Source organism: Macaca nemestrina, chromosome 12 (assembly GCF_043159975.1).
Source record: "Macaca nemestrina isolate mMacNem1 chromosome 12, mMacNem.hap1, whole genome shotgun sequence".
Classification (NCBI taxonomy): Eukaryota; Metazoa; Chordata; class Mammalia; order Primates; family Cercopithecidae; genus Macaca; species Macaca nemestrina.
Window position 1 is genome coordinate 94,420,919 of NC_092136.1, and position 24,947 is coordinate 94,445,865.

The window sequence follows — 24,947 nt, forward strand, 5'->3', positions numbered from 1 at the left end:
TGCAAGTAAGTTCTAGAGATCTGCTGAACATTGTGTCTAGAGAGCAGGGCTTGTGATGGGTGGTTTTCTCTATATGTGCTGTTCGTAACCAAAAAAATCTTAATTAATACAGCTACCTTTAGTTTTATCTGACTTAATTACAGTTCTTGCTTGGAGCACATGTTTGTGGGCTAAATAGCTTCCTTCTAATTTATAATTCCACATCATGCCTCCATAACCAAAGGAGAGAGAGTGGAAAAGATTGGATGGAGGGACTCATGTCTACCTCCTTCCCTGGAAGGAAATTTGCTTCCCTTTAACTTGAATTTTTTTTTCTTTTCTTTTTTTTTTTTTTTTACATTCTGAAAAGCCTTGCCTAACAAATGGTAAATGGGGATGAGAAAGTTGCAAAGACAAGTGTCTAATTTTGTACTCTGACAATGACACTTGATCAATACAGAAGTCATAAAGGATGAATTGATAAGGCAATCAAGGAAATATGGTTTCAAAAGGCAATTGGTCAGGGTTACTGAAAGTCTAACACAAGCACAACTTCTGACATCAACCTTTGGACTCAGGTGTGGAATTACTTTGAAGTTATAATTAAAATGGGTGGGTTGAGTATGATAGCTAGCATGTCCCACAAGGGCAGATATTTTTTGTTTGTTCAGTTACACCTCATATGCCTGGCACATAATTGGCATTCGATAAATGTTACTGAATGAAGTTATAGCTTTTGCAGATTTGTAAGCCCAAATAAGATCTGACCCTAATGTACCCCTACAAATATCAACATAGAACAATTCTCAGTCCTGTATTGCTTGGAAACACTTTGAAAATAGCACCATAAGCCTGCTAATTTACTTTTATATAAAAGTAAATGAAACCTAAATATTGTATATTTTTAAGTAACTCAGCAAATACTGGGGTCATCATATCAAAATCTCTACTAGCAACCTTCATCGGTATTTCTCAGACTGTGAATCGGGAAATGGGAGCGCTTCAAAGGAGCCAAGGAAGCTAAACAGCTAATTCAGTGCTGGAAATGATGAAGAGTGGGCTCAGAGAATGGGTGGTCAGAATGCATCTACGTTTTTCATTGAAGACTTGCCGCTATTTCCCTGCTGCCTTGGATGATCCAGGAAACTAAGTGTTTGAACAGTGAGCTTACTCAAGAAAGAGGCTATCCGTTCATGCAGTGCCCGGTGGTGCTGCCAGAACAGTTATTCCTGCAATGCAGTTATGTCTCTCTCTCTCTCTCTCTCTCTCTCTCTCTCACTGTCCCTCTCTCTCTCTCTCTCCCTCCCTCCCCCAGCCCAAGACCAAAAGTTTATTGACTTGCACTAAACATTACTAAGATTAAATACAGAGCAAACATTTTCTTTGGGGTGGTTAAAATTAATCTTATTACAGCCAGCATTTCATCGTTATACATTGTGCAAGACTTCTGGGCTGTAGTTTATTTGGCCACAGAAAGCATGATCTGGAACCATAAAATTGGCTGTCCGACTTCAGGCATGTTTTCTTCCTTGTAACATAAGTAACATGCATTTACCCTTTCATTTTCTATACTTGTCAAAAATCTACTATCTGTCCCTAATTTTGTCCACTTCCATCCAACAAGTATTTCTTAATATTACAAGTGCCCCAGGCCCTTTTAGAGGAAGAATTACAGGAAGGAACGTGAGCAGCCCAGTTAGAACCACTGTTCTGTGCTAATTGGCTGTTGGTGTGGTCAAAGAATTACCTTACCTATAGGAAAAGACATCATTTCTCTGTTTTCTTCCATGAAGCACATCCTGGGTCTGTGTAAGAAACGAGACCAGAAAAGGGGAGGAAGAGGGTACTCAAGATCCCTTCCTCCATCTGAAGAGAGTTGGTCTACCTCTCTGAGTTAAACTCTGGCTACCTTGAGTTAGGGTGCAGCCACGTAGAAGTACTGAGAACAGGTACCACAGTAAGCCCAGACCACATATATTTGAGTTTCTGAAACTGTACAGGATTTGTGCTAACTCATTTAAGGATTCAAGTAGACTTGGGATGGTGGCAAGGAACAGTGTTGGTGAATGTGGATTAGATCTGGAGAGTCTGATGTGATACTTACCATTTTTACCCTATACTTCGGTACCATAATATTTATCTTAATCATTATTTAATAGTCCAAATTCTTTCATATAAATCTTCATAAGTGCAGGAATTACATTGTTTCATTAGTACCTCAAGAAATGTAAAATAAATAGTGATGTTTATTCATTCATTCATTTATTAATTTATTTAATAAATATGTATTAAATATTTGACAGGCATGTGCCAGGCATTGCACTGTGTGATGTTAACATGTTTATCTCAATGTCAAAATAATTTTATTTTGTGTAAGCCTTATATTGTATAATTTTTTCCACATGACTGAAAATAAACTCTATTTTAGGAAAAGGTAGTTTAAAAACGAGAATGTAGAGGTAAAATCTTGAAACATTTAAAATATCATGAAATTACAGTCAGCCTCCATATCTGTGTGTTCCATATCCTTGAATTCAAAAAAACTTGGATTGAAAACTTTCGGGAAAAAAAAGGATGGTTCCGTCTATACTGAACATGTACACACCTTTTTGGTTTTGGTCATTATTCCTTAAACAATAGAGTGTAACAACTATTTACATAGCATTTACATTTTATTAGGTATTATAAAGTAATCTAGAGATTATTTAAAGTACACTGGAGGATTATGCAGGTTATATACAAATACTATACCATTTTATATAAGGGACATGAGCATCTAGAGATTTTGATATCCATGGAGCTTTTCTTCTACACTACTTTTGCAACCTTCAGTGTCCAAAGACCCTTCTCCATGCCTGATCTCATCTTCATGCTTGCAACTGAAAGCCAGTTCTTTCTGTGCAAATGGATATGGAGGGACGACTGCATTTCTGATTTTAACCAAAACTTCACTATGTCCATTTTTCTGAGCATCCACAATTCTTGCATTTCCTATTCTGTCAAGTAAGTGTACAGGAAGAACTTGAGTGCATAAAAAGTACAACACATTAGTGTAAATAAAATAAATTCCCATATTGACTATCTATAACAATTTCTTTTAAGGCCCGTACATTTTCACACTTAGATAAAAAGAAAAGCACTTATAAATTTGTGTTAGGTTTATTTTTCTTCCTTTTTTTTCGAGACAGAGTCAGGCTGGAGTGCAGTGGCATGATCTTGGCTCACTGCAACCTCCGCCTCCCAGGTTCTAGCGATTCTCATGCCTCAGGCTCCTGAATAGCTGGAACCGCAGGCATGCGCCACCACATCCAGCTAATTTTTTTTTTTTTTTTGTACTTTTAGTACAGATGGGTTTTCACCATGTTGGCCAGGCTGGTCTCTAACTCTTGACCTTGTGTGATCTGCCCGCCTCGGCCACTCAAAGTCCTGGGATTAGAGGTGTGAGACACCGCTCCCAGCAGTTTTATTTTTCTATAAAGGATTTAGCAGGACAATGAATAATAGATTGTGGATGTCGTTGATTGTACACAATTTTTGATTTTTAACCTACAGTCCATTCCATACTTATCTGTCCAATTATGCATGGTTAAACAATTGTTCCTGACAAAGGAAACTGTCTCCACCTATTTGCGCACAGATTAGCCATTCCAACCACACCTGCTCACTGACGCCCTCAGCATTTCCTGGTAAGTACACAATGTAGAAAGGGACTCAACTGCTTTTTTCTCTCTTCAAGGAAAGAAATTTAAAACATACTTAGCAGGCCAATGTTCAGACACAGAGATCTCAGATCCAACCAAGGGTAACAACCCATTTGAGGGTAGCCTGAATCTCAGGGAGTTTATGCTGACAGAGCTTGGCTCCACCTGGAAAGCTAGGCAGTCAGAACCGCAGTCAGAACCCATTCTGGGGCTTGCATAGGAAACATCAAATCTGTCTCTGGTGAGTAACACTGGGAGAGGCTTTAAAATGAACTAGGATAGTCGTATTATCAATGAACTATTTCCTTGAGAAAGAATAACAAATGAGTTCGAATTTTAGGAACCACAGTTGGTCTAGTTCTTGCTCCCAAAGAATTCTGTCCAATATAAAATTTTGGAAACTAATACGTCACTTTTGGCATGTTGTGAGTGTATTGCTCATTCAGTGTCATAAATTGAGTCTTGAATTATGGAGCTTTCTTCCACACTACTTTTGCAAACTTCAGGGTCCAAAGATCCTTCTCCATGCCTGATCTCATCTTCATGCTTGCTACTGAAAGTCAGTTATTTCTGTGCAATATTTTGTGGAAACTGAGAGGCCCTTAAATGCACAAAGAATCATTTGTTGTCACCAAATGTAAAAGAATCATGGACTCTTCTTCCATGTTCTAAATCTAAGATGATTTAGAGTTCATTTAGTCCAGCCTCTTCATTATAAGAATAGTAATATCTCCTTCCACATGGGTAGCAGACATGTTTTTGCCCACCTAGCATTCTTTCCCTCTTTTTCAGGTAACACCACCTCATTTTTTCTTTTGGGTAACTTCTCTCCCTGCACTGTTATTCAAGAATAACAGATTATTCCACATCTGTTACTCAGATGGGACTGATTCTAGCTCCAGAGGAGGGTCTAAAGAGCGTACCCATTCCCTGACCACAGTGATTGCTTCAAGAATGAGCACTCGTTCCGGGTTTGGCCAATGAGAGCAGCCTAATTTGATATCATTTCTGATGCCTGTCGCCAGGACTATGCTTAATACATGTACAATATTTTCCACTGAAAGCTTAAGGGACATTTCAAGGTCATAGCAAGTCATTCAGATAGCCAAGATCTCCAGATACCTTCCCGTTGTGTAGTGGGGAAAGAGATACCAACAGATAATTTTGGTAATACCTTAAGAGCATACATTCATTCAACAAATATTCATTGAGATGATGAACACTACCAGATACCTGGTTCCATGGTGGGTGCTCAGGATGGAGTTATGAATGAAACAGTCATGATCTGTGGATGTCCCACGATGCAGCACGTGTGACAGTGCACAGGAGGGCCATGTAAACTAATATATGTTTGTGGGTATCCAGAAAGACTTCCTGGAGAAAGGAACCAGCCTCCTAAATCTCTCTGAATCTATCCTCCTTTCATTTTTTTCCTCATCCTCACAGCTACTGTCTCAGTTCAGGCCCTCTTTATTTCACATCTGAATTACAGCAATAACATTCCAACCGAACATCACACCCCTACTCTTACCCTGTCTTTACCGAACTCACTCTTTACTAATGACATAATTTTTTCTTAGAAACTTTTTTCTAAAGTATAATATCCACCGATAAAAGTACATATGTAAGCATACAGTTTGATGAATTTCCTTAGCCAAACACACCCATTAACCAGAGCCTACATTAACAAACACAGTCAGCGTTCCGCAGCACCCCCTCCATGTCCCCATCCATATAGTCAACCTCCTCATACATAATAAAAATAAGAATTCGTTTTAAAAATGAATATCGCTTCCTTCCTTTGTTAAAGCCTTCCAAGGACTTTCTTGACAGCCTGCAGGATAAACTCCAACTCCTTTGTCAAACTATTCCCTAGTAATTCCTCGCCTACTGTCCCAGTCTTCCCTCCCTGGCCTCTGCAGTGCTGCTCCCTCTGTGGGAACTAACACCTCAGCCCTCTTCCTCTGCATTGTAATGATTCCTAATTATTGCAGGAGCCACCTTCTCAAAGCCTTCCATGATCCCTTCCCTCCCCACTATCTGTTTCTCTCGTAGATTTTTGAAGGTAGCAATGGTTTTCCATGTTTCCCAATTTGTTAAATGAATAAGTGAGTAAATTTATTAATTTCCCATAACTCCTTTCCTCCCTTTCCTTCTCCACTACTCTACCAATGGCTCTTTTAAAAGAACAACAATCCAGTCCCCTGTGAATGTTGTGCATGTATGAGATGCACAATGATCACGTATGACCTTCAACCAGCAGTCTGCGAAGTCATGACTGGTTTCCATTGATCCAGCCACACCTTACTGCCTAGTATCCGCTCCTCCCACACCAAATAAGGGTACAGTAGGGGTAGTTTGTGGTCTCAACCCTACCGAGGTAAGAGGGCACAAAGAAAATTGATATGCACGAGACCTCGGGCATTCTTCAGGTAAAAAGATGGCTTACTTGGAACATTCAGAGGCTTAAGAGAAAATCGGGAGTGGAGGAAGGAAGCAATCAAGCAGGGTAATATTTCCCAAATGCCTACCGGCCAAGTGCCAGACAAAATGTTAGGCTCTATCTGTAATGTCTTATTTAACTGAAGTGGGAGAAGAACGTGAGTAAATGGCTGGATTCCTGAATTGCATAAAAAGAGAAGCCAATACACTTTTTCCTTTATTTGGTTGAAACAAGTTATTTGTGCATTTATAGCTTTTTCTTTAAATTAAAAGTAAGAGTGGAAAACTCACTGAAATGTCTAATTTCAAATAAAATATTTGATTTCTAATTTCTGTTTTTCAAACAAACAAAAAAAACCCCGAAGCATTATGAAAGGTTTTACTGTGTAGGAGGAAACGTCACTAGGTCGATGGGCCTAGCCAGAACACCTAACACCCTCCATCTAGCCTCCAAACTGAGGCTGTGGCCCTGCAGAAAGAGCCACTTGAAGCCACTTTTATAGAAGCTTTTACGCTGTATACTTGATTTTTTTTTTTTTTTTTTTTTTTGAGACGGAGTCTCGCTTTGTTGCCCAGGCTGCTGGAGTGCAGTGGCGCGATCTCAGCTTACTGCAAGCTCCGCTTCCGGGGTTGACGTCATTTTCCTGCCTCAGCTTCCCGAGTAGCTGGGACTACAGGCGCCCACCACCACATCCGGCTAATTTTTTGTATTTTTGGTAGAGACGGGGTTTCACCGTGTTAGCGAGGATGGTCTCGATCTCCTGACCTCGGGATCCTCCCGCCTCGGCCTCCCAAGGTGCTGGGATTATAGGCGTGAGACACCGCGCCCGGCCTATACTTGATTTTTAATGAAAACATTCTTAGTAATAAATTCATATGGCTAACCCAAATTTATTTTCTGTAGGCATAACATCAAAAACACCTGGCAGGATTGCCCCATTCCCAGCACTGTCCATTTCTCCCCTAATATCAGTGGGACTCCACTGATGCACAGTTGTGATCTACTAAAACTTCTCTCAAAACTGCCTCCTCTCCTTAGGTCAGCAGCCCCGCCCCTGATCTATTTGGAAATCCCCTGAATAAAAGTTGAATATCATAAACCAAAGCCAAAACCCAGAAATTCAAATTCAACCGGTAGGTAAAAAATGTCTCAAGTGACAGTAGACGTAGATGTCTCCAGTGTCGCCTCACTAATAAAGTAGAAGAGGCCAGTGCAATACTGCCTTCATACCCTTAACTTGGGTGCTCGAATATTTATCTTCGTCATCATTTTATCATCCAAAGTATTTTACATAACTTTCATGGGTGCAGACATTGTTTAAGTGCTTGGTAACATTAATAGTGATGTTCATTCATTCATCTCACTGAACGGACAATAAATTCCTTGATGACAAGGGCCTCGGGGGGCCACATCTTCATCTTTGGTTTATGAGTCCTGTGCGTCTTGGTACAAGCAATACTACTATGAGCCGGATAAGTCAAACCTATTTGTTAGGGAACCAAAGGAAAGAACATGTTTTGATTGCTAAGAAAACATTTTGTTCTATCCTTTACTAGGCTGGCAGGCAAAGGGAATGTTCTTATGAGCACTCATATTGAAAACAAGTTTCACGAAATGCACAGACTCTGAAGGCCGTGCCGCTGGGGGCTGCCTCCACAATCCGCCCATCTCAGCGGGCCACGAGGTCCTGGCCACGGACGCGGTGGCCGAGCCTCTGCTCGTACGTTCAACCGGCCTCTGGACTCCCTCCCTCCCTCAAACCCTCCCTCCGGCGGGCGTCGCTGGCGGGTGGCTAGGCCCAACGGCAGGAAGCCGACGCGGATTCTCCGTCCTGCGGCGCCGGGTCCGCCTTCCGTCTGTTCCAGCTTCTGCTCCTGCGCGGCAGCTGCTTTGGAAGGTCTTGAGCCCCCTGTACCTTCCCAGGGATGAACCGGGCCTTCCCTCTGGAAGAGGGTTCGGGCCACCGTGAGCGAGGCGCGGGGCGGTGGGCGCGCGCAGAGGGAAAGCAGATCAGCTGAGAGAGAATAGGAGTAGTGGATGAGGCGCCTGTGGGGCGCGGCCCGGGAGCCCTCGGGCGCGGGCTGGGAGAAGGAGTGGGCGGAGGCGCCGCAGGAGGCTCCCGGGGCCTGGTCGGGCTGGCTGGGCCCCGGGCGCAGTGGAGGGAAGGGACGGGCGGCGCCCGGTTGGGCGTCCTGGCCAGCTCACCTTGCCCTGGCGGCTCGCCCCGCCCGGCACTTGGGAGGAGCAGGGCTGGGCCTGCGGCCTTTGGATTCCGGGACCGCCCCCTTCCATTCCCGGGTCAGCGGCGAGCTACAGCGACGGCTGGAGTCGCAGCTGCAGCATGAGAGCCGGTGCCGCTCCTCCACGCCTACGGACGCGTGGCGAGCGGAGGCAGCTCAGCCCGTTCTCGCCATGGGGGCGCCGTGGGGTTCACCGGCGGCGGCGGCGGCGGGCGGGCGGCGCGGGTGGCGCCGAGGCCGGCGGCTGCCATGGACCGTCTGGGCGCTGGCGGCCGCCGGCTTGACGTGTACGGCGCTGATCACCTATGCCTGCTGGGGGCAGCTGCCGCCTCTGCCCTGGGCGTCGCCAACCCCGCCGCGACCGGTGGGCGTGCTGCTGTGGTGGGAGCCCTTCGGGGGGCGCGGCAACGTCGCGAGGCCGCCCCCCGACTGCCGGCTGCGCTTCAACATTAGCGGCTGCCGCCTACTCACCGACCGCGCGTCCTACGGAGAGGCTCAGGCCGTGCTTTTCCACCACCGCGACCTTGTGAAGGGACCCCCCGACTGGCCCCCGCCCTGGGGCGTCCAGGCGCGCAGTGCCGAGGAGGTGGAACTGCGAGTGTTGGACGACGAGGAGGCAGCGGCGGCGGCAGAAGCCCTGGCGACCTCCAGCCCCAGGCCCCCAGGCCAGCGCTGGGTTTGGATGAACTTCGAGTCGCCCTCGCACTCCCCAGGGCTGCGAAGCCTAGCAAGTAACCTCTTCAACTGGACGCTCTCCTACAGGGCAGACTCGGACATCTTCGTGCCTTATGGCTACCTCTACCCCAGGAGCCACCCCGGCGACCAGCCGTCAGGCCTGGCCCCGCCACTGTCCCGGAAACAGGGGCTGGTGGCATGGGTGGTGAGCCACTGGGACGAGCGCCAGGCCCGGGTTCGCTACTACCACCAGCTGAGCCAACACGTGGCCGTGGACGTGTTCGGCCGGGGCGGGCCCGGGCAGCCGGTGCCCGAAATTGGGCTCCTGCACACAGTGGCCCGCTACAAGTTCTACCTGGCTTTCGAGAACTCGCAGCACCTGGATTATATCACCGAGAAGCTCTGGCGCAACTCGTTGCTCGCTGGGGCAGTGCCGGTGGTGCTGGGCCCCGACCGTGCCAACTATGAGCGCTTCATGCCCCGCGGCGCCTTCATCCATGTGGACGACTTCCCAAGTGCCTCCTCCCTGGCCTCGTACCTGCTTTTCCTAGACCGCAACCCCGCGGTCTATCGCCGCTACTTCCACTGGCGCCGGAGGTACGCTGTCCACATCACCTCCTTCTGGGACGAGCCTTGGTGCCGGGTCTGCCAGGCTGTCCAGAGGGCTGGGGACCGGCCCAAGAGCATACGCAACTTGGCCAGCTGGTTTGAGCGGTGAAGCCGCCCTCCCCTGGAAGTGACCCAGGGGAGGCCAAGTTGTTACCTTTTGGTCCTCTACTGTGCATCTCCTTGACTGCCGAATCGTGGGAGTAAGTTCTTCAAACACCTGTTTTTGCTCTATGGGAAAAAGGCGATTTTACCAATGAATGTTGCTCGGCACAGAGATGGGGGCCCGGTTTCCATATTTTTTGCACAGCTAGCAATTGGGCCCCCTTTGCTGTTGATGAGCATCATTGTTTAGGGGTGAAGGGGGGGCTCTTCTTCACCTTGTAACCAATGCAGAAATGAAATAGCTTAGCTGCGAGAAGCCGTTGAGGCGGTTTCTCTGAATTTCCCCGTCTGCCATAGGCCGGATTTGTGGCCCGTGCAGCCTCCAAATCTCATACACACTGTTCCCGATTCACATTTTTCTGGACCGAGGTGAAGCAAATTTCTGGTTGTAGAAGGAGCCTTGTTGGTGGAGAGTGGAAGGACTGTGGCTGCAGGTGGGTCTTTGTTGTTTGGATTCCTCACAGCCTTGGCTCCTGAGAAAGGTGAGGAGAGCCGTCCAAGAGGGGCCGCTGACTTCTTTAATAAGTACTATCTGTTCCCGTCCTGTGAATGGAAGCAGGATTGTCCTTGGAGGAGAGTTAAGATGAATACATGGGTGCACCTCACTTTACATAAGAAATGTATTCCTGAAAAGCTGCATTTAAATCAAATCCCAAATTAACTGACTTAGGGGAGTTCAGTATTTAATGAAACCCTATGGAGAATTTATCCCTTTACAATGTGAATAAGCATCTCCTAATGTTTCTTCTGTCTTTCTGTTTTTCCATAACCTGGATTTTTTAAAGGCATATTAAAATTACAGATGTGAAAATAAAGCAGAAGCAACCTTCTTCCCTCTTCCCAGAAAACCAGTCTGTGTTTACAGACAGAAGAGAAGGAAGCCACAGTGTCAGTTCCATACAATTATTTATTTCATGTCTTTACTGGACCTGAAATTTAAACTGTAATGCCAGTCCTGCAGGAGTGCTGGCATTACCCTCTGCAGAACAATGAAAGGTATTGCACTACATTATGCAATCATATAAAAGAAAAAAAAGTTTCATGATGTCTGTTAGTGGCAGTTTTATCTCTGTCAGTTTTTAGTTAAATGCTTAGATCCTCGGAGCTCCATTAGTGCCTACTATTAACTTACTCTTGTCTCTTGTTAAAGGCTAAATCTGCACTTCTCCCTGGTGCCAGCAGGTTCCCCTCGTAGTCAACGTAGTGGTATAGCATATCCTCACATTTCCAGTGCCCTTGGGACTGTGCTGTGGAACCAATCTTGAACATACGTGCATTGATTTGACAAAGTTACTGAGTAAGCAGCATATTCAGCAGGTGCCACTACATAACTACTCAGTGCCAAACACTGAGCTTGAGGCCCTAGGGAAGACAGAGAATTATACAAGGCAAAGTCTTTCTCTTTAGGGCACTTATTATCTGTCACTTCCAAAAAGTAAACGTGACTGATAAAACAATTGGCAGAACCTGTTTGATTACTGTGACAGTCTTAATGATACCATAAATCAATATGAGAAAGTTAGTTGACTTAAAGCCTGAAATAATGGGAGTTTTCTCCTCCACTTATTAGAATAAGGACCCTCAGTGACTAATTATTGTGGATAGGGTCAAGATTAACTAGTTTTATACAGAGTTCTGCTGTAAATAGTCATTTTGCATTTGATTAGTGCAATTAACTGAATCAAAAAGCAAGTTTTACCTCTCTGTACATGTTTTTGCAGACATACTTGAAAAATTCACTTAAATCTAGGTGCTTCAGTTCACTTTCTTGAGAGGAGAAATGAAAAGCTTTGGAGAAAATGTCCCCCTTGAAGTTTTATAGTGAGGGCAGAATTACAATTACAAAGTGCCAGCCACCAAATAAAGATAAAAGTTCAGTTCTTAAAATGAGTTTTTATGAGATAACAGTCAGTGATCTTGATATTCCTGGGATTCTACATGGGGCAGTGGGAAAGAGTTCAGGTTTTGAAGGTAATGTAGTTTAGATTTGAATTCCAGCTATGTGACATTGGGTAAATTCGTAGTAGCCCTGAGCCTCAGCTTCCTCATCTGTAAAATGACTGAGGAAAATACTTCACAAGCTCATTTTGAGCACTTTAGGAAGTGAAAGTACCTAAAATAGCAGGCACCCAACTGATGATTTTATATCTTCCTTCTTTGCTTGCATTGATTTCAGGATATCCTCTTACCATTTATAGGTCTAAAATTATATCTCAAGGTATGTTGTACAATAACTCTAAAATAAAAAGGATGGTGCCTCATATCATGTATTTTAAATGAGTCCTTAAAGCTAAGCCATATTTCAAGAATCATGATTACCATTTAGATTAAGCTGGACTTGCAAACTAGGAAGAAGCACCTAGGCTTTCTTTGAATATATTTTGTTTGTTTGTTTTTGTCAAGCTCTATAGTTAAATTAGTATCATTGCCGGGCGCGGTGGCTCAAGCCTGTAATCCCAGCACTTTGGGAGGCCGAGACGGGCGGATCACGAGGTCAGGAGATCAAGACCATCCTGGCTAACACGGTGAAACCCCGTCTCTACTAAAAAATACAAAAAACTAGCCGGGCGAGGTGGCGGGCGCCTGTAGTCCCAGCTACTCGGGAGGCTGAGGCAGGAGAATGGCGTGAACCTGGGAGGCGGAGCTTGCAGTGAGCCGAGATCCGGCCACTGCACTCCAGCCTGGGCGACAGAGCAAGACTCCGTCTCAAAAAAAAAAAAAAAAAAAAAAAATTAGTATCATTTATTTTACCAATTTTTTTAGTATTAAGTCCATTTAGAACTAACCATATTATTTATGGAATATTTAGCATGAGGAAGGTATAATTGCATTTTATTTATTTTTTTTTTTTGAGACGGAGTCTCTCACTGTCACCCCGGCTGGAGTGCAGTGGCATGATCTCGGCTCACTGCAACCTCCGCCTCCTGGGTTCAAGCGATTCTCTTGCCTCAGCCTCCCGAGCAGCTGAGACTACAGGCACTCGCCACCGTGCCCAGCCAATTTTTTGTATTTTTAGTAGAGACTGAGTTTCACCATGTTGGGCAGGCTGGTCTTAAACTCTTGACCTTGTGATCTGCCTGCCTCAGCCTCTCAAAGTGCTGGGATTACAGGTGTGAGCCAGCGTGCCCAGCCATTGCATTTTTACTTACATACACGTTGTTAATATGGAAAAATGTGTTAACACTAATCTCATCAGAGAGTAAGATAAATGTGGCAATTGCTCATTTTATTTTGCATATATTAAATTGAGTAGGTTCAGCTCTAACATACCTTAAGAAAAATGCATATCAGTGCACTGTATGTATTTCAGAATGCCTTTCCTATGATTGTCATATCCTACTTTAAGGCTTTTCCCTCAAATTTATGACAAATTTAGTATTTTTAGTACTTGATGACTCTAATTACATGAATGCACCTGGAATGACATTTGTATCAGGAGACAGTCTGACTTGCTTTCAGTATTCACAAGTTCTTTCCAGTTTCCAAGTCTTTCCCTAGCAGTAATTCAGGGGAGAGAGGGGGGTTTCACGTAAAGAGCATGCAGTTTGGAGTCAGAACCTGGGTATGTGACTCTGTGGCCTTGATGAAGCAAGTTATTTAAACTCTTTGAGTTTCAGCTTTCTCCTTTATAATGCATGAATGCCCATCCCCCTACAACACAAAGATTGATGATGTATGCCAACGTGCTTTGTATATTGTAAAGTGCTATCTAATTATAAGATGTTCTAAATTTTCAAGGATCTAAACCAGGGATTGGCAAACGTTTTTCCAGAGAGTAAATATTTCACACTTTGCATATATAATTTATGGAGGTGTTGAGAGGATAGATTAGACACTTGAAGTACTCAGGATAGTGCCTGGCATGTAGGAAGCACCTGGAAAATATTCGCTGTGATTACCATCAGTCCATTTTACCGGGGAAGGAGCCAAGGTCCAGGCCCACTGAAGGACGTGCGTAAGATTACAGTCGCAGTGGCAGAACCAGCCAGGCTTGTGCAAATCACAACCCCTTTGAGCCTCTGTCACCTGAACTGCAAAATGAATGGGTTAGACAAAATCATCTCTTGGGACCTCCTAGTTCCACTTGCTGTCATTCTACTAACTGGCACCCTAAGGTTGAAAGTGCTAATCTGCTTTCCAATGTGGCTTCCTTACAGTCTGGAACTGACAATATGCAGGAGCAGTAAACTGGTAGAAAACCAGGAATCAGAGAAAGAAAATATGATTTAGCTTCAAAGATGTAAATTACATATATAGTATACTATATATTTTTTTAAAGCATTATATGCCTCAGATATCAGGGAAAGGAGCCAAGTCCTTGGTATTTAGTTTGGTGAATACTTGCATTGAATACATGTCAAGATGTCATTTTTGAATGTGTCTCAGGGATTTCTATGCTACAGATTATTTTAACAAATCAAATGTTTATGTACACATGTTCAGATTTTTTGACAAACTGATTAAAATCATGAGATGGAAAATGACTCCTTGTTTATAATGTATATCCTCCGTGCACTAATGTGTTCAGTGCTCACCCGTGGGATATTTCTTGGCTTGGGGCAGTTTCTGTAAGTTCACTAGTTCTAGAGTGGTAATTGGAATGTGATGGCTTTGCCTCTTCTGTGTTGCACCAAGTCCATTCAGCTTGTCCTCTTGTTCTTTCTTGCCTGTCTTTTCCACTTTATTCTGAGGAATCATCTCCAAGGGCATAAGTAGTATACTCCTTTCTCTCAGTCCAGTTTACTTTACTAAGTGCTCTGATGTGATGCCCTCCATGTATTGTCTCTAGCTCTAAATGCCATAAATTAATGCCATTTTAAAAAGAGTGGGATCAGAACTGGGAACATGATGATGGGCAGACAGAAGGGGAGGCAAGCTTTCTTCTTAACAGCCAATGCTCAAATTATTGAAATAGGAAAATATGAAGTGGTAATAAACACTAACTATTGTCTCTTCTTTCCTACCTGCCCTCCTCCAACACCACACACACATGCACGCACGCACACACATTCTGACATGTTCTTTTAAGCGCAGACTTTGAAAAACGATGACGATCAGCTGAAGCAGGACTGGCAAGAAAAAAGGACTCAGTAATGAATGAGTAAAAAGAAAAGTGCATTATAAAATAGAGCAGGTGGTGAATATAGATGAGGAGTGAAGAGAAAAAGAAAGATGGGGGTGGGGGTAAAAGTACAAAGTGAAGAGAAAGAAGATCAGATAGAAGAAAGGGAGAGGCTAGGAAACGAGAAAAGTAGAGGAAAGATAAGGGTTAAACGACAGGAGTGGCAGGACAAAGGAGAAACACATGCAGCAGGAATGAAGAAATGGGTTAAAATCCACCACTCTCTGCCACAATGCTGAAAAGAAACCTTTGCTCCAGCTCGAAACACAGCATCTGTCGGCAAATGGGGAGTGAAATCAAGAAGTCTGAACTCACTGACAGGGAAAGTCAGAAACTTAGCAAGAAATCACCTAACATTTTAGCAGAAATATAGAACTGACATGATTGATTCATGACAACAGATTCTTGAACTTGAATGAAAGTCCTTTTTTTCATCTTGGAAAATTCACATTCATGGCCATTTTTTCCTTCCTAGACAATGTATTTTATCTGTATTCAATATTCACTTTTAAAGAAATCTACTTTGTTATATTGTCATAATCACCAATTTACTGTTTTAAAGAATAGAAGGCCAGGAACGGTGACTCACACCTGTAATCCCAGCACTTTGGGAGGCTGAGGTGGGCGGATCACAAGGTCAGGAGATCGAGACCATCCTGGCTAACACAGTGAAACCCCATCTCTACTAAAAATACAAAAAATTAGCTGGATGTGGTGGTGGGCACCTGTAGTCCCAGCTACTCAGGAGGCTGAGGCAGGAGAATGGCATGAACCCAGGAGGCGGAGCTTGCAGTGAACCGAGATCAGGCCACTGCACTCCTGCCTGCGTGACAGAGCAAGACACTGTCTCAAAAAAAAAAAAAAAAAAAAAAGGGCAGAGGGAGGAATATTAAGGACTCTGGACATTTAATATGCTTTAGTAGTTTCCTGTAGAACTTTATTATAAAACTATTTCAAGGTCGGTCACGGTGGCTCATGCCTGTAATCCCAACACTTTGGGAGGCCGAGGTGGGCGGATCACAAGGTCAAGAGATTGAGACCATCCTGGCCAACATGGTGAAACCCCGTCTCTACTAAAAATACAAAAATTAGCTGGGCATGGTGGTGCATGCCTGGAATTCCAGCTACTCGGGAGGCTGAGGCAGGAGAATTGCTTGAACCAGGGAGTTGGAGGTTGCAGTGAGCTGAGATCGTGCCACAGCACTCCAGCCTGGTGACAGAGCGAGACTCCATCTCAAAAAAAAAAAAAAGCTATATCAGGTAAGTTTTAAAGAATTGGATTTTTATGACGGATTTATTTTCAGATCTTCAAATGAATGTTTTCAAAACTTCCTGAAGCTGAGTGCGGTGGCTCATGCCTGTAATCACAGCACTTTGGGAGGCCAAGGTGGGCGGGTCCCTTGAGCTCAGGAGTTCAAGACCAGCCTGGGCAACATGGAGAAACCCCGTTACTACAGAAAATACAAAAATTAGCTGGGCATCATAGCACGCACTTGTAGTCCCAACGACTTAAGGGGCTGAGGAAGGAGGATCACTTGAACTTAGAAGGTCAAGGCTACAGTGAGCCAAGATCGCGCCACTGCACTCCAGCCTGGAGACAAAGTGAGATCCTATCTAAAAAAAAAAAAAAAAAAAAGGCCGGGTGCGGTGGCTCAAGCCTGTAATCCCAGCACTTTGGGAGGCCGAGACGGGCGGATCATGAGGTCAGGAGATCGAGACCATCCTGGCTAACACGGTGAAACCCCGTCTCTACTAAAAAATACAAAAAACTAGCCGGGCGAGGTGGCTGGCGCCTGTAGTCCCAGCTACTCGGGAGGCTGAGGCAGGAGAATGGCGTGAACCCGGGAGGCGGAGCTTGCAGTGAGCTGAGATCCGGCCACTGCGCTCCAGTCTGGGCGACAGAGCGAGACCCCGTCTCAAAAAAAAAAAAAAAAAAAAAAAAAAAAAAAAAAATTACTGAATCTCACCTAATATAGTAAAAATAAAAATGCCTTATGAGACCATGAGTGCTAAGCATCTTAATCTGAATTATTTTTAAAAGGGGAAGAAATGGGACTAAAATCAGCAACTTTTGACCAACATTTCTCGAGTGGCTTCTATGTGCAGGCACTGTGCTAGGACTTGGGGATATAAATAAAACTAAAACAGGGACCCTGCACTCAAAATAGTCTGTTGGACAAGCGTATGCCTTGTCAGGGAAACAATCGTGTAGAGAAATAATCCCAACACATGATATATATGTTAGATCAAATGTAGAACCAAATAATTTAACTCTTAGTAGGAGCCTCAGAGTTGTCAGAGGATTGCATTTCAGGAATGAATGTCCTTCATCAAAAACTAAGTCTTCTTAATGTTATTTCTGAGAAATATAAGTGCTGCAGCCTCCAGTCTCAGCACTTTAGGCACCTGATGGTTTTCACTAATACTGCAATTAAAAATAAGTGTTATTATTAAGCATTGCCTTCAAAATGACTAATCTCTATAGGGATTTTGATCTCCTAGCAACTAGGAACACCTGCCTTTTCCCTATGATTTTTCTCGTTCTCATATGTTAAGTACACATTTTAAAAATCTCTGTTCCATTAGCTGAAACTTATTCTGAAATATAATTAAGCACATCCATCTTGGTGATCAAACAGTAACACCTTTAGATAACTTTAGATAATTTAGGGTTTATCAAGCCTTCTTGGGGAGGTACAAATTTGTGGCTTTGAAGTTAGGATTCTTTGCTGGATGTTTTAATTCACTAATATTTGTTATTTATTAAGCTCCTACTATACACAGGATGCTTTACTTAAGTATTGTTCTATTTTTTAACTCTTCAGTTAAAGACATTGTGGTAGGCAGCCACAATGACTCACATTGGCCCTTGCCTCCTGGTATCCATGCCCTCCTGTAAACTTTCCCTTTGAGTTTGGTTTGGATTTAGTGACTCACTACAAATGAATAGGAAATGGGAGAAATGCAAGGCTGAAGCTTCTGACATTAGGTTATACAAAGACTGGCTTGCTTTCTTGGGAGCCCTTTCTCACCCTCTAGCTTGGTTGCTCTGAAAGCAGCCAAATGATATGGCATGAGCTGCCCTGTGGTAGGAAACTGACAAAGGCCTCTGAGATCCTCAGTCCAACAGCTGGCTAAGAACTGAGTCCGGGCTGGGCATAGTGGCTCACGTTTGTAATCCCAGCACTTTAGGAGGCCGAGGCAGGCAGACCATGAGGTCAGGAGATCGAGACCATCCTGGCTAACATGGTGAAACCCAGTCTCTACTAAAAAAAATACAAAAAAATTAGCCAGGCATGGTGGCACATGCCTGTAGTCCTAGCTACTCGGGAGGCTGAAGCAGGAGAATTGCTTGAACCCGGGAGGCAGAGGTTGTAGTGAGCCGAGATCACGCCATAGCAGTCCAGCCTGGGTGATAGAGCAAGACTCTGTCTCAAAACAAAACAAAACAAAACAAAAAACAAAAACAAAAACTGAGTCCTGCCAACCACAACCACACAAGTCAGTTTGGAAATGATTGTCCCCAAAGTGAGCCTTCAGATGAGGCTGACATCCTAACTGTAATCTCAGTGAGAGACCTTGAGCTAGAGGCCCCCAGCTAGGCCACACCAGGATTCCCAACCCGAGGAATTTATGAGATAATAGATGTTTGTTGTTTTAGGGTTTGTTTGTTATGCAGCAATAGATAATGCAGGCATTATCCCAATTTTAGAGATAAGAAAACTGAGAATCAAACACGTTAATCATGGACAATCATGCAGATAGTAACTGAACCAGGATTCTAACAGGTCTATTTGACTCCAAATCTGTGTTCTTTCACTATCATACTCTTTCATTAAGTCTAAGTTTTGCAGTAACTGTGATGTTTGCCACCATGTCCCAGTTTATGTATGTCTCACTGATCTTTAACTTCTTATGTGGACATGTTTCTCAATGTCTCTGAATTTGAGTTTTCTTATCTATAAGATATATATATATATGTATGTATGTATGTATGTAGATAGATAGATAGATACATAATGTTTCTTATCTATATATGGGGCACATCTCTAGCACTGGCTTACCAAGAGGCTTGTGAGGTCTCAGTGTCTTCAATCTATCTTGAGTTAATTTTTGCATAGCGTATGAAGAAGGGGTCCAGTTTCAATTTTATGCATATGGCCTGCAGTTATTCCAGCACCATTTATTGAACAGGGAGTCCTTTCTCTATTGCTTGTTTTTGTCAGCTTTGTCAAAGATCAGATAGTTGTAGGAGTGTGTCCCTATTTCTGGGCTTTCTATTCTGTTCCATTGGTCTATGTGTCTGTTTTTGTAGCAGTACCATGCTGTTTTCGTTACTATAGCCCTGTAGTATAGTTTGAAATTGGGTAGTGTGATGCCTCCAGCTTTTTCTTTTTGCTTAGGATTGCCTTGTCTATTCTGGCTCTTTTTGGTTCCATATGAATTTTAAAGTAGTTTTTCTAGTTCTGTGAAGAATGTCATTGTTAGTTCAATAGGAATAGATTAAATGCTACTCCTGTTTGGGATACTCTTAATCAGGAGACTGAACTGGCCAATGTGCCAATAGCTTTGTGTGGTGCTATCCTAGATGTCAAGACAGCACATTAGGGAGGTTAGGAAGGTTAGACTAGATTATCCCACACAAATGACAGGCAGAAATCTTGGCATGAAATAATATTATTCATTTATTGAAAAGGACTGGTGTGATGTAAAGGTGATTAACTCATAGTAGCACAGATAACTTTGCTTTCTGATTCTCAGTCTGTAAAGCAAATCAGAGAGATGGACTACAAAGTTCTCCCAGATTTCCACTGGGCTATGTATCTATTTGAGTTTTCAGAGCACAATAAACCCTTGGATGGCAGTATTTTCTGAAGTTTTAAGTGAGTATCTATTTATCATGCCCCATACATAATTAAACATAAAATTCTTAGTAATTCAAATGCCATTTAAAATGTTTCTTCTTTTTATACTTTTCTACATTATATTTATGCTTTCCATGAATCTTAACAAACTCCTTTTGAAGCCAAAAGAAATGAATGTCTTACTCATTACATCTTCCTTGCTCTGTTTGAAAGCACTTTATTTTGCCAGCATTCATCTAGCATGACTAATAAAGTCTTAAACTTATTTTTCCTTGTTTTATACTAAAATAATCTAAAGTGTTATATAGCATTTTGGAAAATTAGATGTACTCTACTAGGTTTCTTCTTTAAAGATTTGTCAATGTCCTTTATTATCCAGTAATTCTATAAGCATGTAGCATATACCATTAACCACAATTACTTAGACATCAACTTTGGCAATCCTGCCATCCTGCTTAAAATTCCACTTGCATTCTCTTGATATCATGAATATAATATCTCTATTTGTTAAGTATAACAGTCTGGTGCCTAGACCCTAGACAGTAAACAAGTTGAATTAAGGAAGAAGGATTAAACTTATTTCTAGGTATCATGATGTGTGAGAGTAAACAATTTTGTCCTACTTTAAGTAGTATTCTGCTTTCTTAATTGCCAAAGTTGTTCAGTCATTTGAGAAACATGATTAAGGAGCTGGAATAAAGGTTCTTTATGGAAACATGTGAAGTGATGAGACAATATAAACCAGAGAAGAAAAAGCTAAGGGGAATTTTCTCATGGTCTTCAAGCATCTTTAATCATTCAACACATATTTTGCCAAGTTGCTTGGCACTGTTCTAGTTGCTGGGGATAAAACAGTGAACACTCAGGCAAGGCTCAAGTCCTCGTGGTGGAACCTTCTGAAGGAAAGAGAAAATAAACAAGTAACTAACTAAATAATTTTCTATAGCATATGAGGACTCATTGTTCAGAATGATATGCAGCATTGTCCGTTTGAACCACAGCAACAACATCTTGAATGGGGCTGGGTAAAGTAAGCCTGAGACCTGCTGTGCTGCATTCCCAGTAAGTTAGGTATTCTAAGTCACAGAATAAGATAGGAGGTCAGCACAAGATACAGGTCATAAAGACCTTGCTGATAGAACAAGTTGCAGTAAAGAAGCTGGCTAAAACCCACCAAGACCAAGATGGTGATAAGAGTGACCTCCCGTTGTCCTCACTGCTACACTCCCATTAGCACTATGACAGTTTACAAATGCAGAGGCAACATCAGGAAGTTATCCTTATGGTCTAAAAAGGGGAAGCATGAATAATCTACCCCTTGTTTAGCATATAATCAAGAAAAAGCCATAAAAAAGGGCAACCAGCAGCCCATGCTGCTGCTCTGCCTATGAAGTGGCTATTTTTTTATTCCTTTATTTTCTTAATAAACTTGCTTTCATTTTACTTTATGGAATTGCCTCGAATTCTTTCTTGTGCGAGATCCAAGAACCCTCTCTTGGGGTCTGGATTGGTACCCCTTCTGGTAACAGCATCTTTTATTTTTGCTGGGGCCCAAATAAAAGAAAGTGAGTTTTATACCATGGGGTAGGAAAGAAGTTGCTTTAACAGGGAGAGTACATGAGGTTGACCTAAGTAGGAAGAGGGCAGCTCAGAGAAGGTGAATTCTATTGAAGCTGCAATATGGCTATCTAAGTTGAGTACTTCCCTACATACATTATCCCATTTTACACTCACAATACCCCCTGTTGAGCTAAGTTTTATAATCCTCTTGTTATAGACAACTGAGAGGCAGAGCTACTCACTTCATATCACACGGCTCCTCACTGCACAGCTAAGGCTGATTCTACATGTCTTGGACTCCAAGGCTACTGGTTTTCCCTGTGAACCACCCTGAGATTAGGTGGATGAAAGATCAACATTCTAAATATTTAAGCTTCTGTTTAGGATTGCTTAGGTAGTTTCTGGAATAAAAGTAAGAAAAAAGACTACACTGGTGGCTTTCAAACTTCTTTTTTAAAAGAGCAGAATCTAATTTTCAAACAAAATTTTATGTAGAATCCCAATATATGAAACAGATTAGAATAGAGCAGTCCTGTTGGAGCTGAGTCACTCATGACTCCCCTCACCCACCAACTCAGGACATTCTCCCTCAATGACTAAGCCCCAATGTCCCCTTCTCTTTGCCTAGTGAATATTACCATAGTATTAGGCCTAACAAGGTCTGAACCAATTAGGATGTTACCAAATTTGAATTTTATTACATCAAGAAATCTCAGCTTTCATATTCCATGTGGGAAGACTTGACTGGCCATGAAGTCTGACAATAGTGCGGATTGGGGTCATTGTTATTTGAGGTATGAGTTCAGTAAGGGAATTAGTGGGGTTGAGCTCAGTGGTTAACAGAAGGCTTACTATTCCCAATTTTTCAGACTGAGGTCAACAACTCTGAACTTTGTAGATCTTAGGCCTGTTTGTTACTCTTGGTAATGCTCCCTTATTTACAGAGTTGCTAATGAAAGATACCCCTCCATTCCAATCACCCAGTGCTGAGAAAAATAAAAAGTTTTAACTGAGTCATAAATTGGGAGCCCTTTCTTGGGGTAACAAAATAAGCAGCCAATGTTGAGAGAATCTAACTTCTTTGTTTATCCTGGTAGGCCCCAAGCTGGAGCTGGAAAGGCACCAAATACAACTCCGCACAATAAGGGGGGAAGTACTGACTTGAGGGAAAGAGGGAAGAGCTTTGCTAATTGAGGAAATATTTCCTTTCCCAGTATGAGTGTAGGCGGTCCTGCTCCCGACCCACCTCTATATGTTACCTGTCCTTGGGAGAGATGCATGCACTGCTCTAACAGATTCCATAATTAAACAGAGTAAGTGGACATGCCTGCAGCTCACACAGAAGGGACTACTGCAAAGGACTCAGGTCTACCCTGGCCATTGACATTAGAGGGCCAGGGATCCTCCCTCACCCCACCTTCTGCAGCTTCTGTAGGGCCTGGGAGCCAGTGGCCATCCCTGACCTGATTGCTGCATTCACGGAGTGTGCCTCTACATCTAATCACTTAGTTTGCAGAATGCATATAGGGGTGAGGGCAAGACCAGTGTTATCTGTTGGGCACCATAAGCAAGGGCATAGGGCCCACAGTGCTTTTGGGGGCCCATGAAAATGTTTTAATTTCTTTTAAAATCGAAAGAGAAAAAATTCGGCCAGGCATGCTGGCTCATGCCTGTAATCCTAGCACTTTGGGATGCCGAGGTGGGCGGATCACCTGAGGTCAGGAGTTTGAGACCATCCTGGCAAACATGGTGAAACCTCGTCTCTACTAAAAATACAAAAATTAGCTGGGCATGGTGGCACACGCCTGTAGTCCCAGCTACTTGGGAGGCTGAGGCAGGAGAATCGCTTGAACCCGGGAGGCAGAGGTTGCAGTGAGCCAAGATCATGCCACTGCACTCCAGCCTGGGCAGCAAGAGTGAGACTCCATCTATTAAAAAAAAGAGAGAGAGAGAGAGAGAATTTTTTCCTGTAATGGAAGAAAGAGCTCACAAAGGAAAGTGCTTAGGGCTGAGGAAGGTCAAAATTACACCATTGGGTCATTGTAATGGGAATTTCTGTTGGAGGTGGATGGGTTTTCTTAGGCAAAGAGTACTTGTGTGAGGAAGTGCAAACTTAATGGAGAGGAAACTAGGGGAAGAACTAGGGAATAGAAAAGCTCTCTCTTGTAACCATTTCCTCCTATTTTATCTTGTACGTATAGAAATAAATCCTTTCTGGAGCACATTGGGACAAAGAAGCAGATGAAGCATTTTGGAAACATTTCCATTACAATGTTTAAGCAGTTTAACATCTAATGCTTAACGTGAATTTTTCTTTCTCTGAACATATCGATAATATATTTCTCACAATTTGTTTTAAAAAAGAAAGCAAGACTGTTCATGTTACAGATTCAAGAAGAGTAAAAAAGCATGACAACTAAATGCAATGCATTATTGTTGACCTAACCATATTCTGGGCCAGAAAAAAAAAAAAATTGCTTTTTTGAGGACACTTAGCAAAATTAAACTATGGACTATAGTTTAATCAGTAGTATTTACCCATTTTAAATCTCCCAATTTAGATGATTGTACTGTGGTTGTATAAGGGAATGAAAAAATATTCTTACTCTTAACAAATACAGTAAGTCCTCAACGTTGTCAGTAGATTCTTGGAAACTTCGACTTAAAGCCAAACAATGTATTATGAAAGCAATTTTACCGTAGGCTAATTGATGTAAACAAGAGTGAAGTTCTTATGGCTTACTTCTGGTCACAAAGATATCACCAAACTTCTAAACACAGGCTCAAAACACTTCTAATATTAAACATTGAAATGTGAGCTATACATACATTTAAGAAAGATTAATAAAAACAAGTAAGATAATTATTTACCCACATTTTCCAGTTTAGGGTCATGGGTGGCTGGAGCCTATCCCAGCAGCTCAGGGTGCAAGGCAGGAACCCTTCCTGAACAAGACTCCATTCCATTGCAGGGAACACTCACGTCCACACCAACATTCACTTAGACTTGGACCTTGTAGACATGCCAATGAACCTAACATGCACAGCTTTGGGATGCGGGAGGCAATTGGAGTACCCAGATAAAACTCATGTAGACATGGGAAGAATATGCACACTCCAGGGGCCGTGGCTGAAAATAGATTTTTTTCCATCAACATTATAAGGAAATGACATTGAACGAAGCGACATTATTCAAAGACCTGCTGTGCACACTAAATTATTTAAGAGTCAAAGGTCATGATGTCAACTTCTTTGCAAAATGGACCAGAAAAAAAAAAAAAGTGTATGTATATACACACATACACACATACAAAGAAAAAATAATAAGGCAAATATAGCAAAATGTTAATTGGTGAATCTTGGTAAAAGGTTTATGGGCATTCTTTGAGTTATCCTTGCAACTTTTCTATAAATGTGATATATTTCAAAATAAAAAGTTAAAAGAATGAAACAGTTCAAAATTAATCCAGTATTATTAAAAGAAGGCCCAATGAAGGTAACACGTTGATGCACTAATTCTACAGAAGTTCAACCACCTACACCTGTGCCTGAGGAATTAATTCTGTGTTAGCAGGAACCATGGGCATTGTC

At 42.7% G+C, this 24,947-nt stretch overlaps 2 protein-coding genes across 2 annotated transcripts in view; both read left to right on the plus strand.

The window, feature by feature from the left end:
• Window positions 1-7,705: 7,705 nt before the first annotated feature.
• Window positions 7,706-9,756, plus strand: LOC105484328 (fucosyltransferase 4). Its single transcript, XM_071075485.1, has one exon. The coding sequence runs from the start codon at window positions 8,161-8,163 to the stop codon at window positions 9,754-9,756; it is 1,596 nt and encodes a 531-aa protein (XP_070931586.1). The 5' UTR covers window positions 7,706-8,160.
• Window positions 9,757-9,768: 12 nt separating this feature from the next.
• LOC105484330 (piwi like RNA-mediated gene silencing 4) overlaps window positions 9,769-24,947 on the plus strand; it is a 68,917-nt gene continuing 53,738 nt past the window's right edge. Inside the window, exon 1 of the mRNA XM_071075484.1 lies at window positions 9,769-9,847. The gene's annotated coding sequence lies outside the window, so the exon portion shown is untranslated. The remainder of the gene's footprint in view (window positions 9,848-24,947) is intronic.